This window comes from Lissotriton helveticus (assembly GCF_964261635.1).
Source record: "Lissotriton helveticus chromosome 1_1 unlocalized genomic scaffold, aLisHel1.1 SUPER_1_unloc_59, whole genome shotgun sequence".
Taxonomy (NCBI): domain Eukaryota; kingdom Metazoa; phylum Chordata; class Amphibia; order Caudata; family Salamandridae; genus Lissotriton; species Lissotriton helveticus.
Window position 1 is genome coordinate 507,832 of NW_027611702.1, and position 20,652 is coordinate 528,483.

At 50.9% G+C, this 20,652-nt stretch overlaps 2 protein-coding genes across 3 annotated transcripts in view; one reads left to right on the top strand and one right to left on the bottom strand.

The window, feature by feature from the left end:
* The window catches only part of LOC144806272 (uncharacterized), a 255,137-nt gene that overhangs the window by 59,331 nt on the left and 175,154 nt on the right, over nucleotides 1-20,652 (bottom strand). Inside the window, 1 exon segment of the mRNA XM_078672665.1 lies at nucleotides 14,754-15,149. Coding sequence (XP_078528791.1) covers nucleotides 14,754-15,149 — 396 coding nt within the window.
* LOC144806267 (uncharacterized) overlaps nucleotides 4,341-20,652 on the top strand; it is a 68,057-nt gene continuing 51,745 nt past the window's right edge. For both annotated transcript variants that reach the window (XM_078672658.1, XM_078672659.1), the window contains exon 1: nucleotides 4,341-4,449. The gene's annotated coding sequence lies outside the window, so the exon portion shown is untranslated. The remainder of the gene's footprint in view (nucleotides 4,450-20,652) is intronic.

The following is a 20,652-nucleotide window of genomic DNA, read 5'->3' on the forward strand; positions in this document are numbered from 1 at the left end:
ATATGACCCTGAAGTAGATTCATCATAACGCCTCCGTGAAGCCACTCTGAAGACTTGGCTTTAGCTTTACTGGGCACCTCTGAAGAACATGCTTGGGGATCTGGTGCTGGTGGATTTTGAAAGACATGTTGTTTCACAAAACGGTCTAATTACAGAGTGGTAGGTTTAAGGGCAGCATCCAGAGCCTGATTCACTGTGATGGGGACAGCAGTCTCAATAGCCCTGTTGACCGACTGCTGTACAGAAGCATCCACAGTGTCAACTCAATTATCTTCCAAAAGGGGTCCCTGTTGTTCCTCATAATATCACTCTTACTCCTCCTCCACAAAGGGAACCCAATCTTCCATTATTAATTATATTTATTAATAAATGAAGGGTAAATGCCAAGTCTATCCAACCAACGAGCCATCCAACATGCACACGGATCAACAATTATTCCAGCACTTAGCTCCTCAGCACCAGCTGTAGTCACAAATTATAGCAGCCCCAGAAGTCCAGAACGTTACGACCCAAGGATTTAATGGAGAGGGCACTCGCTCCACAGGACAGCCTCATCAATGCAACCAAGCCGGCACCAGGATCACACTGCATTCAGTTATGCAGTGGTAAGCCGAGCGCCGAAAACCGCTATGGCTACTTTTAGAAGGATCGTGCATAGCCCAAAAACATCCAAAACCAGCCCATTTGGGCTATGCACGTTCGTCTACTCAGGGATCTGTTTTAATATCGGGTCTGATATCCGGAAAGGCACCGATGCATGTTACACGGGAGACCACTATAATAAAAGACACTCTGAATAGTGATAGAAAAAGCAAAACAAAAAAGGCAATTTTAGACCTCTCCTTAAAGCAGGAGGTCATGAGACACCAGTGCGACAGAGGCCGCAACGTGAAGCGGGTGCACAAAGGAAAACCTCCCGAAGGGGAGACAAGAAAAGGGCAGGCAGCTCGTTCACCCGCAAGCTAGGGCGCGGGGAAAGCGCTTGCCAGGGACAATTATGCAAAGTACAATAAAAAGTATACCACATACACATCAATCATTATCAGAAAAGAAGTGCCACTTATCTCAGCTGCGAGTAGCAAAGAAAGACGCTTTTATGATGTTGATGATGACTCTCATATGGTCTCCTAGACCATCATTGGTGGCTGTATGCAAAATATAATGAGAAATATCGTTTTGTGTGTAATGTTAAAATGTTTTTCATTGGCTGCTATGTTTTTTCCAGTAAAAAAAGAAGCAATAATCTGAGCCTCCAGTCCTGAAGTAGAATTGTATAACTAGCGCCCCTGACGAGGTGCTGAAGCGCATTGGTTATATAAACTGTGGGATTCTAAGCAACTTATATGCTTCCTGTTCCTCTGTTCACTGATATAACAGTACATCAGAACTTTTTCAACAGGCTTAATAAAAGCAATAAACACACAGAGAAAATGCTCCTAAAAGGTACACAGCGCAGTATTTATTCACACATTCAGGGCTGGTTAATGGCAGGTGGCTGGATTTCTAACTGTCTGCATTTAAACACGCTCCTCATGCTGCATTGTGCAGGACCCTCCTGAACTGCAGCTACTCACTCCCAGCCACCAACAGACACAACTTTTATAGCTGCGCCTGCTCCCCAGTCTCTTCAGAGGAGCCCAGAGACTACTTTACCTTTTTGCCACCCCAGCCTGCTCCCGATCACCCCCTGCCCTTCCCCACTCCTGATGATCCTACACAGGTTTACCTCTGCAACATCCTGCCTGCTCCACTGATCTCCCGCTGCTCCTTCCCACCCTAGGGGACTCATACACAGCTTCACCTCTGCACCACCCAGCCTGTTTCCTCCACACCCCCTGCTCCTCTCCAACCTGAGGACCCATACACAGCTTAGCTTCCCAGATCACTCCCTCTGAGGACTCCATACACGATTTACCTCTGCACCACCCTGCGTGCTTACCAGATCACTCCCTGCTCCTCCCCACTTCTGCGGACCTGATACACAGCTTTACTTCTGCACCAGCCCCTCTTACTCCTTGTTCACCCCTGCCCCTCCTCATCCCGAAGACCCCATACACAGTTTTACCTTTGCTCCTTCCCTCCCCTGAGGACCCCATACACAGCTTAACCTCTGCACCACCCGCCTAATCCCCAGATCAGCCCCTACCACTCCCCACCCTAAGGACCGCATACACAGCTTTACTTCTGCGCCACCTCCGCCTGCTCCCACGATAACCCTCTGTCATTCCCGACCCAGGGGACTCCATACACAGCTTTACCTCTCCACAGCCACGCCTGTTACCTGAACACCCTATGGTCCTCTTTACCCTGAGGACCTCATACACAGCTTTACTTCTACATCAACCCTGCCTACTCCCTGTTCCCCCTGCCCCTCCTCATCCCAAAGACCCCATACACGGATTTACCTCTGCACCCCCCCTCCCTCCCATTTCCCATATCAGCCTACCGCCTTACCTCTTGGAAACACCGGAGACCAGATGTGGAGTACCCCTGGGATCCTCCCTCAGCCCCACCCTCTTCAACATCTACATGCCCCCTCGCAACCATCGCCAGAAAACACGGACTCTACATTGTCTCCTACGCTGATGACACCCAGCTCATCCTCTCCCTCACCAAAGAACCCAACATCATCAAGCCTAACTTCCAAGAAGGGATGAAAGCCATCGCCACCTGGATGAAGATGAGCTGCTTGAAACTCAACTCCGAGAAAACAGAAGTCCTCATCCTTGGCTCCACCCCATCCGCATGGGACGACAGCTGGTGGCCCCTCACCCTTGGAAACCCTCTCACTCTGATGGACTATGCACGAAACCTTGGCATAATACGAGACTCATAGCTCACAATTAAAAGCCAGATTAACGCTGTATCCTTGACCTGCTTCAACACCTTCCGCATACTCCTAAAATTTTTCATATGGATCCAATCCGAATCCAGAAAAACTGTCATGCATGCCCTCATCAGTCACAGACTGGACTATGGCAATGTTCTCTATGCTAGAATCAACAAGAAACTACTATGTAAACTCCAGACCACCCAAAACGCCACAGTCCGACGGATCCTAGACAAACCTCCGTCGCAACCACATCACCCAACACCTCTGAGATCGCCACTGGCTCCCCATCCAATAAAGAATAACTTTCAAGCTCTTCATTGACCCATACAAGGCCCTCCACAACATCGGACTATCATACCTAACCAAACGCCTCACCTTCCACGCACCCAAGAGACACCTCTGACCAGCTGACCTCTCTCTGGCCACCGTCCCATGCATCTACAAGGCCAGAACAGGAGGAAAGTCCTTCTCATACCTCGCAGCCAAGACCTGGAACACCTTCCCCCATCACCTCCGGCGAATCCCTATACTGCTTCTGTTCATGAAGGACCTCAAGACCTGGGTCTTCGGATGACCCCAACACTCAACGGAGCCATCCCCCCTCCCCCAGAGCCCTGAGGTCACACACAGCTTTACCTCTGCACCGCCCCCTCCTGCTCCCAGATCACCTTCTGCCCCCCTGAGGTCACACACAGCTTTACCTCTGTACCTCCCTCCTGTTCACCTCCTGCCCCTCCTCATCCTGAGGGCCCATAGAATCCTTCACCTCTGCCCCCCCCGTGTCCAGTGACCCCCCTCAGCCTGGGTCTGGTTCAGCTCTCTCTGGTGCTCGTGAAATCCCATAAACACACACAGTGATGACGCTGCACTCACCCCTGGACAGTAATCCTGGTCCTCACTGTCTGTAGCAGCGCCCTAAGGTCAGGCGGAAGCTGACCAGGAAGCAGGGTACACCCCTACCACTGCGCTTGCGCACAGCCAGAACACCGCCCGTACACCCGCCTTTAGCACCGCCTCGGACAGCAACTGCGCATGCTCACATAGTGAGACCCTCATGGCTTGGTACAAGACGTGGATATTCGACTGCGCATGCGTAAATACTGAAACACAGATACAAGAGCGTGACATTTGATTGCGCATGCTGTATTGTTAGGCTCTGTAAACTGTGAATGCTGTGATAGCGAAACACAGGTACAAGATAGTGACGTTGACCTTCCCACGCTCAGATACAAAGATGCCCTGGTTTCCTACATATGCTCAGGGATACGGGTCTTTTTCCCCGAGCTGCGCATGCTCGGTCATTGTTCAATCATGAACTCAGATCTGCGCATGCTCAGTCATATTTCATCGTGAACTCCGAGCTGCGCATGCTCAGTCATATTTCACCGTGAACTCCAAGCTGCGCATGCTCAGTCATTATTCAGCCGTGAAATCGGATCTGCGCATGCTCAGTCATATTTCATTGTGAACTCCAAGCTGCGCATGCTCAGTCATTGTTCTTCGTGAACTCCTAGCTGCGCATGCGCAGGGGAATGGCTACGCTCCCCGGCGGCAGAGCGCTTCGAAGACTGTTCAAAGGCGGGCAGGCGCTGCAGAGCTGCCGAGGACACACTCAGGTGGGATGACGTCAGCATAAGTGGGGGTGTTGCATCTACTCCTGCTGTTTATGTTGACCTTCTTTACAACAGGGGGTCATGACGTGTCTGCTTAGAAGTGTGTGTGGGGGTAGACTCTGCCCCCCTCCTTCAGAGGTTGGGTACCTCTGTGTGTTCAGTGCTGAATCTGCAGCAGCTCCACCGTCACAGAAGCCTCGGGAGGGCTGTGGGGCGTCAGCTGCTGCATTACATAAGAATGGAAATCAAACCTGCTCTGGTTTGCATCCATAATGCAGTACATGGTGGTGCTGGTCATTCTAAAAGGATCCATGGCTACTGACTTTGGCATTGGGAACAAGGTTCGAGTCTCATCGCTGCCAGCTCAAAATCCTGTGATTCTGGGCAAATCAGTTCATCTCCATGCGCCCAGCAAAAACATGAATGTGTCCTTGTAATGTAACTTGTCGGGTTTGAGCCATATAAACATCTGCAAAGAAAGCATGGGCGGGGCGAAAAGTCCCAGTGTGTTTGGAACACTGGCTGAATAGCATCAAAGAGAGAAGAGGATGTAGCCTAACGGTTAGGGCGGTGGACTTCAAATCTGGGAAATCGGGTTCGAGTCTTGGCAACGACACTCAACATCCTGTGGTTCTGGGCAAATCACTTAATCGCCCCGTGCCTAACAAAAATGAATGTGTCCTCATGTAACGCAACTGGTGCTCGTGTAACGTGCTCCAATACCTGATTTCAGGTCAAGTTCGTGCAACATAAAACTTTGAGAAAGAAAGAAATAAGGCCCTGCCTAAAACCTCCTTCAATCTGGGGTCTCCTGAAAAAACCAACCGAATCTCCACAGTGAGCGCCCTGGCACAGTAGCTTGGGGGACCCTGAGAAATTTCAATAAAAGTTCTCACGTCTTTTGATAGGTGAAATCTAAGTTGGGTAGTTGGCTGCAGGGTCAGTGGTGACACATCCTCCGACACCTCAACAGCTTGGCAGCTCGGCAGCTGAAGTCTGAATGAGGCCGTAATTACTTTATTATTTTGTAATCGTCAAGTCGGCTGCAATAATTTTGGCTGGGGTAAGTTTACAGCTGAGCTACAAGTACAGCGGCGGTCCGCGTTGCTGCGAGGTGCCCGCAGCAGCGTTGCAAGCGGTGCCATCATTCAATTTGCAGTGCCACCCGCAAACCAGCCAGCCCGTAGACACAGCTTCCTCAAAACTCCCCACTCGGCAACAGGATGTGGCGTCCCCCGTGGCACCGGTGTTCTAAGGAGCGCTGTACACCCATCGAGCTCTGTACCCCCTACATCACGGGGGTGCAGATTTTGATAGGTTCGGCCTATCTGCCGCTGTTTCCCCATCGAGCTTTGTACCCCCTACACACACCATGATAGTGAATGCCCGCCCACCCACCCAACAAACACGAGGAGCCCCTTTTTCGCTCGCAGGAACCCCCCCCATCCTACGACAGCGGGGGAGGCACCTGAGGCCCCGCACAGTAGCCCTTCACCGTCCTCAGAAGTGCGGGGAGGCGAGTAGTGTGCCGCCCGGGTGGGGGCCCCCATCCTCGGCACTGTCTAAGAGCCGAGGGGGTACCCCACAGATCCTTTAAGGGTGGGGGAGGACCGGGCTGAGTGCCTCCCCATCCTCCGCCCTGGCAGGGGTGTACTGTAGACCCCAATCCTCGTACATGTGTGGGGGCACCCCCAGAGTAGCCTTTCACCGTCCGTCAGAGGTGGTGTGAGGGACCGGGCAGGGGTGCACAGCAGGGAGGGTGCACGGTAGCGCCCCCACCCTTCCTCGGGCGTGTGTGCGGGCGCCCCCACAGTAGCCTGCGGGAGTGCTGAGGTTCCCTCCCATGGGCTCCCCGTCCTGCAGCACTCTCTCCTGCAGCTGCCCTCTCTCGCCTGTGCAGAACAGCAGCGCAGCAGCAGCACCCGCAGCGCACAATGCCAGGACATGTTTTGAATAGAGCATGCGCAAATGCGAAACTTTAGGGGGTACACGGAATGATGGTGGGCGTGGTGCCACGTCATGTGCCGTAATGTACGCATGCGCACCATTCTTGCGCATGCGCAAAACGGGGGGAGACAGAGCTCGATAGGGTACAGCTCTCTATAGCACACCAGCATGTAGCAGACAACCTGACTGGCCCAGCTATCTAGTCATTGGACACTCCCTTGGATCATGGTGTCAGGCTGTCTAGTCGTTGGACACTACCTCGGATCATGATGTCAGGCTGTTTAGTCATTGGACACTACCTCGGATCATGGTGTCAGGCTGTCTAGTCATTGGACACTACCTCAGATCATGGTGTCAGGCTGTCTAGTCATTGGACACTACCTCGGATCATGATGTCAGGCTGTTTAGTCATTGGACACTACCTTGGATCATGGTGTCAGGCTGTCTAGTCATTGGACACTCCCTTGGATCATGGTGTCAGGCTGTCTAGTCATTGGACACTACCTCGGATCATGGTGTCAGGCTGTCTAGTCATTGGACACTACCTCAGATAATGGTGTCAGGCTGTCTAGTCATTGGACACTACCTCGTATCACGATGTTTGGCTGTTTAGTCATTGGACACTACCTTGGATCATGGTGTCAGGCTGTCTAGTCATTGAACACTCCCTTGGATCATGATGCCAGGCTGTCTAGTCATTGGACACTACCTTGGATCATGATGTCAGGCTGTTTAGTCATTGGACACTATCTTGGATCATGATGTCAGGCTGTTTAGTCATTGGACACTACCTCGGATCATGATGTCAGGCTGTCTAGTCATTGAACACTATCTCGGATCATGGTGTCAGGCTGTCTAGTCATTGGACACTACCTCGGATCATGGTGTCAGGCTGTCTATTCATTGGACACTACCTCGGATCACGGTTTCAGGCTGTCAGTCATTGGACACTACCTCGGATCATGGTGTCAGGCTGTCTAGTTATTGGACACTACCTCGGATCATGGTGTCAGGCTGTCTATTCATTGGACACTACCTCGGATCACGGTTTCAGGCTGTCAGTCATTGGACACTACCTCGGATCATGGTGTCAGGCTGTCTAGTTATTGGACACTACCTTGGATCATGGTGTCAGGCTGTCTAGTCATTGGACACTCCCTTGGATCATGGTGTCAGGCTGTCTAGTCATTGGACACTACCTCGGATCATGGTGTCAGGCTGTCTATTCATTGGACACTACCTCGGATCATGATGTCAGGCTGTCTATTCATTGGACACTACCTCGGATCATGGTGTCAGGCTGTCTATTCATTGAACACTACCTCGGATCATGATGTCAGGCTGTTTAGTCATTGGACACTACCTCGGATCACGGTTTCAGGCTGTCTAGTCATTGGACACTCCCTTGGATCATGGTGTCAGGCTGTCTAGTCATTGGACACTCCCTTGGATCATGGTGTCAGGCTGTTTAGTCATTGGAAACTACCTCGGATCACGGTTTCAGGCTGTCTAGTCATTGGACACTCCCTTGGATCATGGTGTCAGGCTGTCTAGTCATTGGACACTACCTCGGATCATGGTGTCAGGCTGTCTATTCATTGGACACTACCTTGGATCATGATGTCAGGCTGTCTATTCATTGGACACTACCTCGGATCATGGTGTCAGGCTGTCTAGTCATTGGACACTACCTCGGATCATGGTATCAGGCTGTTTAGTCATTGGACACTACCTCGGATCACGGTTTCATGCTGTCAGTCATTGGACACTACCTCGGATCATGATGTCAGGCTGTCAGTCAGAGTCATGCCGCAGGGGAATCATCACAATAATGAATTGTGATCCATTTGTAGCACTAGTGCAGTTGAGTAGTGACTTGTGAGCCTGCCAGCACTGCTTTACCGCACACTGCAAGCCATGATCCTATGGGAGCACAGCGCACGACACTGGCGGTGCTCTGCCACACTTGGCGCTGTCAGTGACAGCTGAGACACAAGTAACAACAGATTTCAGTGCAGTAATGCGGATTACCACCCTGAAATGCATTAGTGTAACACCTGATGTATGGTACTTGGCTGGACTGTATGTGATAAAACAAAAAAATATATAAAACAGGCCTCGAAGGGACAGCACCAGGATCTCCAGTGAGCTGATGTGAAATATCACCCTAGTGAGAATGGTGTCCGAACTTACACATTCACTCAATCTTCCCCCTATGCATTCCTGGTAGGAGCTAAACACCTCTTCTAGACCTATGACTGTAACCTATATGTCACTGATGCCTTAACCATTCATGTTTTGTGAGCAATGAAATGACAGGATGCCTGTGGGTTCCACTGATGGGATTGAGTCACCCAAAACAGAAAGACTAAAGGAGAAAATAACATGGAGGAGGCTGCATACTCACAGCAGAGACCTGCTGTTACGATATGCATAAAACTGGGCTGAGGATTACCCCATGGTGCCCCATAAGGAAACTGAAATCTCACACTGTCGTGCTTGTGTTGGCCCCAAAATGTGCAGGGGCACCACCGACGTGTATCAGAAGTGTTGTGGGGGGCCTTCGGAGGTGGCAGCAGATTCTCAGATGTTTTGAGAAATTGATGTCTCTAAGTCTCCTGGGCCGTGTGCTCAGGAGAGGGTTACCATGATTGTAAGCACTCCTTGAGATTGTGCATTTGTGCTCAGGCTCTAGAGTGTGGAGATCTCTTGTAGTTGGTCCCATGACCAACCGGGTCTGGTGGCTCAGTGGACTAAAGCAGCCACTGCAGGGGCCTGTGTTGGACCTCATCTTCACAAGTTCAAATCCCGGCGGGTCCACTCAGCCTTTCATCCATCTGAGGTCGATAAAATGAGAACCATAGAGTTGGGTAAAAATAAACATCTGTTATTCAGCGCCAAGACACCTACGGGTAGTTGTGCACTTTACAAATACACCTGTTATGTTATGACTGCAGTGACATTTTTTTTTATTTATTTTTTTTAAGATTTTCATTTTAAAAGTTGTCACCGGTATACCCAGCTTTACGCCCACAACCCTAAGGCCGGCAGCTTGTTAATGTGTAGCGATCTACACAGCTTCTTAGCCCACATCCCAGAGGCAGAGCAGCGTCACAATTAAGAATCGTTGCTCCCATCTATCGTGTCAGGAGCATACTCTGATCACCAGTAATAGGAAACATTACACAAATTTTATAACAAACAAAGAGATGTCAACTCTGCCTGCCACTATCAGTACTCCCACTTCGTTCTTCAGCCTATGACCATGGAGCCTATCCATCGTGGCCCAGCTAAATCTCTTCCCTCCTAGTAGTTCCCCCCGCTATCGTCTAATTACCATCTAAGTCACCCACTTCGTTCTTCAGCCTATGACCATGGAGCCTATCCATCGTGGCCCAGCTAAATCTCTTCCCTCCTAGTAGTTCCCCCCGCTATCGTCTAATTACCATCTAAGTCACCTGTGCTGTCCGTCAATCCAAACACCTCCCGTCGCCCTGCAAGTTATGTGTACCCAGTGTCGAAAGAGGACGCTGGCTACTGAGAGACAGGGGAAACAGTTCCATCTTCAATCTCTGTTGTTGTCTCTATTGTGGTATCCTCCCCCTTACTGTTCAAATATGTTGTGTATAGCCCCCAGAAGTTCTTCGGGCCAACTCCTGGGGGGAAGCAGTTCGCTGAAGGTTTCTGACTGCGTGCAGCAATAAAGAATATCTTGTGACCACTGGGACATCGTGGGTAGGGGGCCCCTCATCCAGCACATAGCTTCCCCGCGTTTTGCCATCAATAAGCCAATGTCCACCAGTCTGCGAATTGCCTTCGACAGTGATTTGGAATATCCCAATAGTGCCACGGCTGGGCCGATGGGAACCTCCGAAACCACTATTGCGCTCAATTCACAAAATACCTTTCCCCAGAATCGAGCCACTCCCATGCAGTTCCACGCCAAGTGCAGGAAATCTGCTGCCGGAGAGTGACATCGATCACACTTCGCCTCCTCTCTCAGCTCGTATCTGTGCAGCCTTTCCGATGTATAATACACTCTGTTGTTACAGCAATAGGACAACATGGCGTTGTCTTTCGTCACGTCCAGATCGCGCTGTCAGGCCAGTCTCGCCTTTGTATGCTGGTTTGCTCTGTGGGACATTGCCAACTTATAAATATTGGAGACAAGTTTCCGAGGGGATTTGGTTTTAATGAGGTACGTCAGTTCCCGCACCTCCGAGGGTTCGTCCATGTCATCCCCTAATTGTTGAGGCAGTGCCATGCGCACTCTGTGAAACTGGATACGTTGCAATATTGTTGGGTCTTCCACTGTGGCTGAGATCTCGTCCCACGTCTTTGCAATACTACCCAAGAACAAGTCACCGGCTTTATGTATAGCTAACACGTGCAATGCTTGTGTGACCCCCCCGCCTCTACAGGGGGCTAGCCAGACCATCCATTGTATTGGCATTTTCGGGGAGTATAATAATGCCCCCGCTTGCTGCTGTAATAGCCAATGCCACACGTGCCTCTTTGCGTTGAGAGAATCAAGTATCCCTGTTCTACGATCTACTGGTTCCAAGATAACAGCTGCTAGTGGGAGAGGGTAGCGAATAACCTCTCAAGCCGGAGGTATGGAACGTCTTCCGCTCCATGTATCCACTTGTGCGCCTGCGCTCCCTGTGCGGCTCTGTAGTAGAGCTCCAAATCAGGCGCTCCAAGCCCTCCCAAGTGGTACGGAAGGGTAAGCACACGCCACAGCCAGTCGTATTAATGATTTGTTAAGTCTGACGAAAAAGGAGCATGGCAACACTATCGGGATGTTTACAAACAGAAATAAGAACCTGGGCAACACTACCTTCTTCATGATCGAGACCCTGCCTATGAGAGACAGCGGCAGGCCGATCCAGGTTTCGACGTCGTCCTCTAGTTTGGCTCCCGCCTTACCATAATTCTCACGGAACACTATGTCCGAATCAGTGTGTAACCTGATGCCCAGGTATCTCACAGAGTCATCAGTCCATTGTAGAGGGTATTCTATCTCGAATTGTGTAGTGGCTATGGTGAGCGGAAAGGCTATTGATTTAGACCAATTGACCTTTAACCCCGACAATGCTCCAGAGTATACCATCTCTCTGAGGACCGGGGACAAATTACTTTCTGGGTCCCTCACATATAGCAATGTGTTGTCCGCATACGTAAAGATTACAATGCTATAGGTCGGAAATGGAACACCTCTATGACTGTGATATTCACGTAATGCACATGCCAGAGGTTCAGCGACTAAGGCGTACAGCGTCGGCGACAAGTCCCTCTGGAGATAGGATTGGTTCCCGTAACCAGATTCCCCAGCCGTATTCGGGCTGATGGTGCATTATACAACACTCCTATCAATTGCAAAAAACGGGACCTAGTCCCATTCTTGTCAGCACTTGCCGCATAAAAGGCCACTCCGCAGAGTCGAAAGCCTTCTCCATATCTAAGAATATCGCAATGGCCTTCGTGTCCCCTCGGACATGCTGCATAGTGCTGAATACTGTCCGTAAGTTGTAGGTAAGGTTCCTGCCTGTTCCGGTGCAGCCAGCTCCGGGGCTAGCAGGGCCAGGCGGTTGGCCAGTACTTTGGCGAACAACTTGGTGTCTACATTTAGCAGAGACAGCGCCCGATAAGAGCCGCACTCCTCCAGGGGCTTGCCCAGCTTTGGAATAACCACTAGTATTGCTTCTCTCATGGTTTGCAGCATCATACCTATCACACAAAGGTCGTCGAACAACGTAGTTAAATGGGGGAGCAGTATGTCAATGAAAGCCTTGTAAAAACCGACCGTAAGACCATCCGTCCCTGGGGCGCTGCCGACCGCATCACCGCAAGTGCTTCCATGATCTCATCCCTTTCGATGGGGAGCATGAGGAACTCTCTATGTGTATCGGAGAGGAAGGGCAACTTAATGTGCTCCAGATAATCTAAAATTTTGTCATCCATGTTCGAGGAGCGGGATGCGTACAGATCCGAATAGTATTGTTTGAACCTTTGTACAATGTCCCCTTCTTCCGTAAGATCGCCCCCTTCCGAGCAGATTGCAGTTATCAAAGTTTACTGCGTCTAGCTTTTAACATATTGTCTAGCACCGATCCCGGCCTGTCACCCTCCCCATACATGCATGCCGTGGCATATTTCCCCGTATGCTTCACTTTGCTATCCGCCGCTTCCTGATACTCCTTCAGCAATCTCTTCATTGCAAATGCTACCTCCTCTTCGTTCCCTGACAACTGTTGTGCCTCCCGATCCCCTATTTCACGTTCCAAGGTCGTTAACCTCTGTCGAATGGAGCAGAGCACCCACAAATGTTTAGTCATGGCCACCCCCCTAATGTACACCTTGAAAGCTTCCCACACCATCTGGAAACAATCCACAGAGCCAATATTTGTGGCGAAGTATGCGTCAATAGCTTCCGCCATCTCTTCTTTAAAGACTGGATCCAGAAGCGAATAGGGTGGGAATCGCCACGTAAACGGTGGTATTGTTTTCTTGGGTATGGACAAAACCAATAAAAGCGGAGAATGGTCAGACAAAGTGCGCAGCAAGACCTGACAAGCGCGAATCCCAGACACGAGAGACGACGACGCCAGCCAATAATCTATACGTGTGTGTAGGTTATGGTATGCAGAGTAATGTGTGTAGCCACCTTCATGTGGGTGCATCTCTCTCCACATGTCCATCAGTTCCTTGCTAATCATGATGCTTTCAGTAGTCCTGGCCGCCGCTACCTGCCGTCTCACTGGGCCTCCCGATCTATCTATCCCAGGGTTCCTAACTAGGTTGAAGTCGCCACTCCAAAGAATTGGTATCCTCCCATTTCCCCCATCGTGTTAGCCATAGTTGTAAAGAACTCCAGGCAGTCAAAGTTTGGGACATAGATAGTCACTATGAGCAATTCCAATCCCTTACCTTTAATGTGGAGATCACAAATCAACCCTCCTTGTCCGCCTTCACCTGTTGTATTGTGTACTCAGATCTGGGATTAACCCATGTCATAACCCCTCTAGCATGATTTGAGAAGCCCGATGCATAATTGTTACCTGAAATTCCCTTGTTGCGCATCATTGGACTGTGTAACGGGAGGTGTGTCTCTTGGAGTAAAGCCACATCAATATCATGTCTATTTAGGTAACTCAGCACCCTGCGGAGTTTACGGTGGTCATTGAGTCCCCTGACATTCCACGATAGTGCCCTAAGGGAATCAGTCGCTCTTGGGGTAATAGTTCCGCTAGTCGTGGCCATCCTACCTGCTAAATGTCACTACGTGTCCTATCGTAAGTGGTGTACCAGTGTTGTGTGCAGCGTACATCAATTCAATTGCCATCTCTAACATCAAAAACAACATTACCCCCACCCAGCCCGACCCTCCCCCCCTCCCATGGCAGACCACCCACAACTCGGTCGCGCGACATCCCTTGCAACTCCCCCCCCCTTCACCCCACTTGCCCCCTCAAACATAGTTAACTGTGGAGGTGTTTACACTCGCAGGCAGAGGTCGCTCTTTATACTCTTAACTGCCAAACACAGGTATTGTCTCAACCCGACCTCCGCCCACCGCTTTCTAGCGCCTGCAGCTCACAACATAGGCTTCCCACCGCCGTTTGTGGCCTGTCGATGTCATAACTCTGATCCTCACCAGTGGCGCACATTCAAAATTACTACCCTGAGATTGCGTTGCAGCTAAGGTATGATCCCTGAGTTAATCTCTTAAAGCAGTGCACTAAATCTCAGCGGGCGCTCCCAGCGCAATTACATAGATAATAAAGGCCACCATCACCAGACTACTGTCACCAACATGTTCAATAACAACATATTTCCCTGTGCCCCCCTCCCCTCGCCCCCGCAATACTTATCAGCGCCGTGTGAATCAATGAGTCTCAGTCATGCTCTTCCAAAAAACCACCAGCTGCCTCACCCAGAAGTTGTCATTCCGGGCTCCGTCTATGTTCTTTGGACCAGTCTCTCATGGCCTTCTGGAGAGCCTTCGGGTCAGTAAAAATGTGAGAGCGCCCCTGTTTGTTTACCCTGAGTTTGGCTGGGTACAGCATGGCGTAGTCCAGGCCCAGGTCCCGCAGCTGTTTTTTCATGGGTGCAAATTGTCTCCGTGCCTCCTGCACTCATGCGGTAAAATCCGGAAAAAGTGATATAGACGATCCCTCATATGTTAGCTCTTGCTTGTCCCTCGCCGTCTGCAAAGCAGCATCTCTGTCTCAGTAGTTCAACTGCTTCGCTATTATCGGGCACAACGGGGCTCCTGGCACCAGTCTGGGCCCTAAGGAACGGTGTGCTCTCTCCACCACAAACATGTTGGAGAATACCTCTGCCCCCAGAAGGCTCACCAACAGCTTCTCCACGAATTGTTCCATGTTTCCAGTTTGTGTCGATTCCTGCAGCCCCGTGATCCTTAGATTGCAGCGTCTCGATCGGGCTTCCAAATCCTCTGCTTTATCTTGTAATACTCGTATGACCCTCCCAAGCTGTTTATGGCCTGTATCTAGCATGGTTTGTGCGTCCTCCACTTCTGTGAGTCTCAGTTCAGACATGTCTAACCTCTCAGCATGTTTGTCCAGCCTTTTTCCCATTCTGTCCATCCGATATGAGAGGGCGTCGATTTTGGTGCCCAGCGAGGTGATACCACTCTTTAGGCCTTTTTCCTTGGACAGCAGTATGCTCCGGACATCTGGTTCGTCCTCAATATGAGCAGGAGTCCTAGGGGCTTCTCCTGCCGCAGTGTCCTGTGACTTAGAGCATTTTTGCACAAACATAAGCTTGGATTGCATCCTATCCGTCCGTCCCATGACCTTTTCTAAGTATGTGAATCGTAGTAGGGCTGTCTACGATGTTCCCTCAGAGGACAGATCAGCAGCAGACCTGATTGACGTCCGCAACAACTGCAGGCACCGGTTTCGCCGCAATCCCGTATCGGATAGAAGCGGCCCGCTGCACCAGCGCATTATCTTGCATCCAGCTTGGGGGACTATGTATGTTGGGGGATTATGTATTTCGCTGCTTAGGCGTCCACCAGTTCCCAGATCCCGACGTCGCCGGTGACCGTCCTATTGCACTAACTCTAGTGCCTTCTTGCCCCAGGGTTTCTCGCAGGTGCCTGCCCCTAAGCAACCTCCCAGTCACACTCCGTACTGCGTTCTTGGCTCTTCTTGGCTCTGCACTATTGGACATGTTAGTGGTAGGCCTGCAGGATTGTACAGCTGTGGCTTCTTTCTAGCCGGTGCTGCAACAGTGTTCCCACTCGGGACCAGCTGAGCCTGCCGTACTCTCTCGCTGAAAGTTTTGTTTTGCACCTCAGCACTGACTTTCCTCCCTGAAGGGCGATGCGGGCCACGGTTATATATATATATGTAGCTTTATCTGTCTCTCCTCTGCACAGAACCCAGCTGTGAGCAGCACAGAGAATATCTGCCAGCATAGTGAATGACAACCCTGCAAAGGGCTAGAGAGTGCTGAACGACATCGGACCGAGCCTCGTCTGTTCTCCACAGAGAGCCACCATTGTGCCCTGCTAGGAGCCTACCCTGCATTTCATCCTGTACCCCTGCCTGCACAGAGCCCATCTGCTGTCCTGTCCCTTATTTGCGGTCTCATGCTCCTGCTCCTCATGCATTCTCTCAGTATTGTACGTGTCTGACTTGTTGGCACACTACTGCTTTTCCTTGCTGAAACCGGATACCGCTTTTAGTTATTTTGATCTCCGTTGGGCTTGTACAAAACCTTGCTGTACTTGTGATATATTTGCTGATGTGTTCCGTGTGATTACACTGGGTGTATTTATCACTTGCCTTAATTCTGAGTTCTTCATTTTGCGGTGATTAACATCGGAGCCTATATTTTCCAATAATTTAGGTTCATAAATTCAGATCTTTTGAGAAGTGAGTTTTGTTTTTAGGGGGCGCTAGAGGGCGCGCAAACGGAATGGCTGCCTAGCACAGCAGCTCCCGTTCCTTGGAATATTATCCTTCACATATCTGCTGCCAACGGCGAGATAACTCGCAATATAACCCACCATCTGCTGCAGGAGACGGTCCCTGACACTCGACCCGATGATCGGACCTCTTGGACGGAAGGAACCGCTGCCCTGGTCGTCGGAGGGTTGACCGGCTGAGCCCACGGAACATACCCCTTGCGGTGGCCGGGTGCGGGACCTACGCGAGGCCGGGGCTTGCCACGAGGCGGCGGGTCCGCTCGCCGAACTTGTCCCGGCGGTCGGGACGGGACGGCTCCTACACCACTGAGGCGACGACTTCTAATCCTAAGCCCGGCTGTGCGCTACCCGGCCCGTCGGCATGACTCCCTGAGACTGCTTTGGCGCCCGAGGTCTCTGGGGCTGGTGAGAGCTGTCGCTCCCCTCGCCCGGCCGGGAGAGTGCGGGGGGGCCTACGGTGTGATGCTGTGACCGTTGATAAGGTGCCTGTGGACACCCGGAGTTGCCGAACGGCCGGAGTGCCCACCGCACCCGTGCACACGGTGAGGAGCTTCAGTCCCTGGCCTGGGCGTGTTCTCCCCCACCCTGTTGGGCGGACTGCCGCGGAGCGCGGGACGGGAGCACAGGCGAACGTTGCCGATAACCGCTGCAGCCTCCCTTGCCGCGCGGCCGCCACTGCAGGCCTCTTGGTGCTGAGGTGCTTGTCTGGGCATACGATACTGGCGCCTGTTGGGATCAATTGACTGTGGCAGGGTTTGAGCGGCCTTAGGTGGTGCCGGGGGCGGACATACCCTTAGGCTGGAGATCCATACCTCTCTGCACACCCGCCCACCATAGGTCTACCTACGAGTGGAGGTCCCGCGAGCTGCCCCCCCCCACTGCGGGGGCCTGGTATTCTACCTGCGCGCGTCCCTCCTTCCACCTTGGTGAAGTGGACCGGGGGCCTGGGAGTCGCGCCCCCTCTATGGATTGCTCCGCAGGCGCTGGGTGATCAGACGCTGCGGCCCTGGAGATTGAGACTGACTGCCACTGGACGACGGCCCCCCCTGCAACCTCAGGCTTGTGGAACGCTGGTGTGGTGGAGACGCGGTTAGTGGCCAAAATGGGGCGCCTCGACAATCGCCAAGCCAAAATCAGTTTTGATGGCACCAAGAAGTCTACAAAACCTGCGACTGCTGCATCGCAGTCCAGTGATGATACCCCATCGACCGCTCCTTCCCCTTCCAGAGACATTGATCTGCCCCGACTGTTCCAAGAGATGAGGCAGGGATTTGCCACTGTGGTGGAGAAGGTGGATGGAATGACCGCCAGACTAGACGCCCTGGTCCATAAAGTTGACCGCCATGAGGAGCGCATCACTACCACGGAGCAGCGAATATCGGACGACATCACCACGTCCCACACCATGCAACTAGCCCGTATGGATAACTTGCTCCGAATAATAGCGGCCAAGAACGAGGATTTGGAAGCCCGCAGCCGACGCAACAACATACGCGTCACGGGCGTTCCGGAGTCCACAGACACGGGTAAAATGGAAATATACGTTGAAAAACTCCTTAATGGCTCGATAGGAGAAGAGGCCTTCTTGCCGCAATTTATCGTGGAGCGGGCGCACCGCTCATTGGCCCCCGTTCCCATGCCCGGCCTGCCACCCAGACCGATTATTGCTAAATTGCTGAACTATCGCGACCGTGATGTTGCACTGCGAGCAGCCCGGACCCAACAAACTCTACGATACAATGGAGTGCAATTTTCCATATACCCTGACTTTACTCCCTTAGTGCAAGAAGAAAGAAGAAAATTCCTTCCTGTCAAAAAGAAACTACGAGAGGCTCAGCTGGAATACGCCCTCCTCTACCCGGCGAGACTGCGGGTCACCCACGGAGGGAAACATCGCTTCTTTACTAATCCTCAAAAAGTCGAGGACTTCCTGAAGGCCCTTAGGAAGGCCCAGCGAGATGGTCGTAATGCTGAAGCGGAACCAGAAGAGGATGACCCTCCCCCAGCAGCAGAGGAACAATGAGCATGGGCTCAAGAAATGACCTAACTGTTTACTATCCTGCACGGAAGCTGATGGCCCCTGTTCCGGGCGGCTGAGAGACTTGAGCCCTGCACTACTGAACTGGACTACTTACGCTCACCGTTGGTAAAGTATCCCAGGGACCACTCTCCATGCCCTGACCTCCACCGAGGGCGGTACAGATCGGGAGGCCAGTTGGCGGGAGTAGTGGCTGTGCGCCCTTAGAGTTGTTTCCCTATCGGGTGTTCCCCATGCATGTTGTTGGAAAGTCAAAGTTGTGGGAGGGGAGGGGGGAGGGAGGGGGAGGAGGGTGGGGACAGGTGGCTGCTGGCATGATTGGGATGCAGTAGTGGGAGGGGGATGTGGGATTGTTTGGGGGAACACGGTTTGCACACGAGAACAGTAAACGAGTCACAAAGCACTACAGTCTACTATATACTATGAACGGCACCCTGCCTGTTATCTCGCCATTACTGGGGTGGGATGCAAAGATGGATGAATGCCGGTGGCGGGCTTAGGGTCTGACACACAATTGAACTGCATATCGTGAAATGTTAGAGGTCTTAACAATGCTAGAAAATGTAGAGATGTGATTGCCTATCTTAATAGACATAATGTCCACGTTGCTATGCTACAGGAGACTCACCTGTCACCAAGGAGTAGAGCTACTTTTGCTAGTAAATGGCTGGTCTCCGGGTTTTTTCCTCCTACTCTACTTATGCTCGAGGTGTGACGATCCTGCTTAGACGAACAGTGCCATTTCATAAATACGGAGACCTGCTGGATAGTGAGGGACGTTATGCTCTGCTATGGGGACGCATGGGTCAAGACACTATTACATTTATAAATTGCTATGCCCCCAACTAAGACATGCCTTCCTTTTTCACCACACTTTGGGGTAAGGTCATGGATGTAGGATCCCGCCTTGTCCTATGGGGGGGAGACTTTAACCTGGCGTTTACACCTCATTTGGATCGATCGGACGGAGCACCTCATTATAAACCGGGGGCCAGGGAGGCTCTGGAGGGCATCATGGCTGAGGGCGGCCTGGTGGATATATGGAGACACCTACACTCGACTCAGAGGGAAGGTACACACTTTACCTCGCACACAGGCACATGGTCACGGCTGGACTACTTCCTCGTCTCCAAAGGGGTCACCTCGGAGGTTCTGGGGGTCTCACACCTACCGAGAACATACTCTGATCACAGCCCAGTACTTCTGCATACACGTATCCCTGGGTGGGACAACCCGAGGCCAGGCTGGAGATTACAACCGTCACTCTATCTATCTATCTGTTGCCCTCTCTCTATCTATCTATTTATCGCCCTCCCTCTATCTATCTATCGCCCTCCCTCTATCTATCTATCGCCCTCCCTCTATCTATCGCATCATCACAGCATCACTCAGCACCACTACAACATAACTCAGGGGCACCACAACATCACTATGCACTACCACAGCATCACTGAATGCCACAGCATCACTCGTCGCCACCACAACATCACTCCGTGCCACCACAGCATCAATCTGTGCAACCATTCAACAACTGGTTCAAAAATGTTCTCTCAATGTTTCAAGCTTTATTACAAATGTCACAAAAAGATGTTAATATTTCACATCTGTTCTTGGATTTTTGTCACAATAAAATACACTGAATATAATCTTCACAAAAGTTATTTACAAACGTTTAAGCTATTGCCATTATAAATTACAATAACTTCTATTTAAGTATTATTAAAAAAAATAAAAGCCATTGTTATTTGTAATATCAATACATCTAAGTCACGTAAATACAACACATATTGCATTACAAATGCTATAGGTGTCACATTTGTGAAAGTTACAACTATTGGCATTGTAAATGACAAAGCTATTAATTTCGCTATTTTCCAAACCAACACATAAATAACAAATGTGTCATTTACAATACCAATAGCTCAAACTTTCCTAATGTGAGACCTATTGCATTGCAAATGTTTGTTTCCTCTTCTATCCCCTCTACTATCCTTCAAAATCCAAATAACTGACTAACCTATCCACCACTTTAATTACTTTCATATTTCACTATATTAATTCAACACTAATCCTATAAGGGTCCCGGAGTAGCGTGCTACTTGCCGTAGAAGACTTCGACCACTCGTCAGGGGTAGTAAGCGCAATATAAATGCAATTACAATACAATACAATGTGTGTCTATTGTATTGGATCAGTACATATAAGAAATGGTGCCTGTGTAATTCCGTTTGTGCATGCACAAGCACTCATTCACGCATTA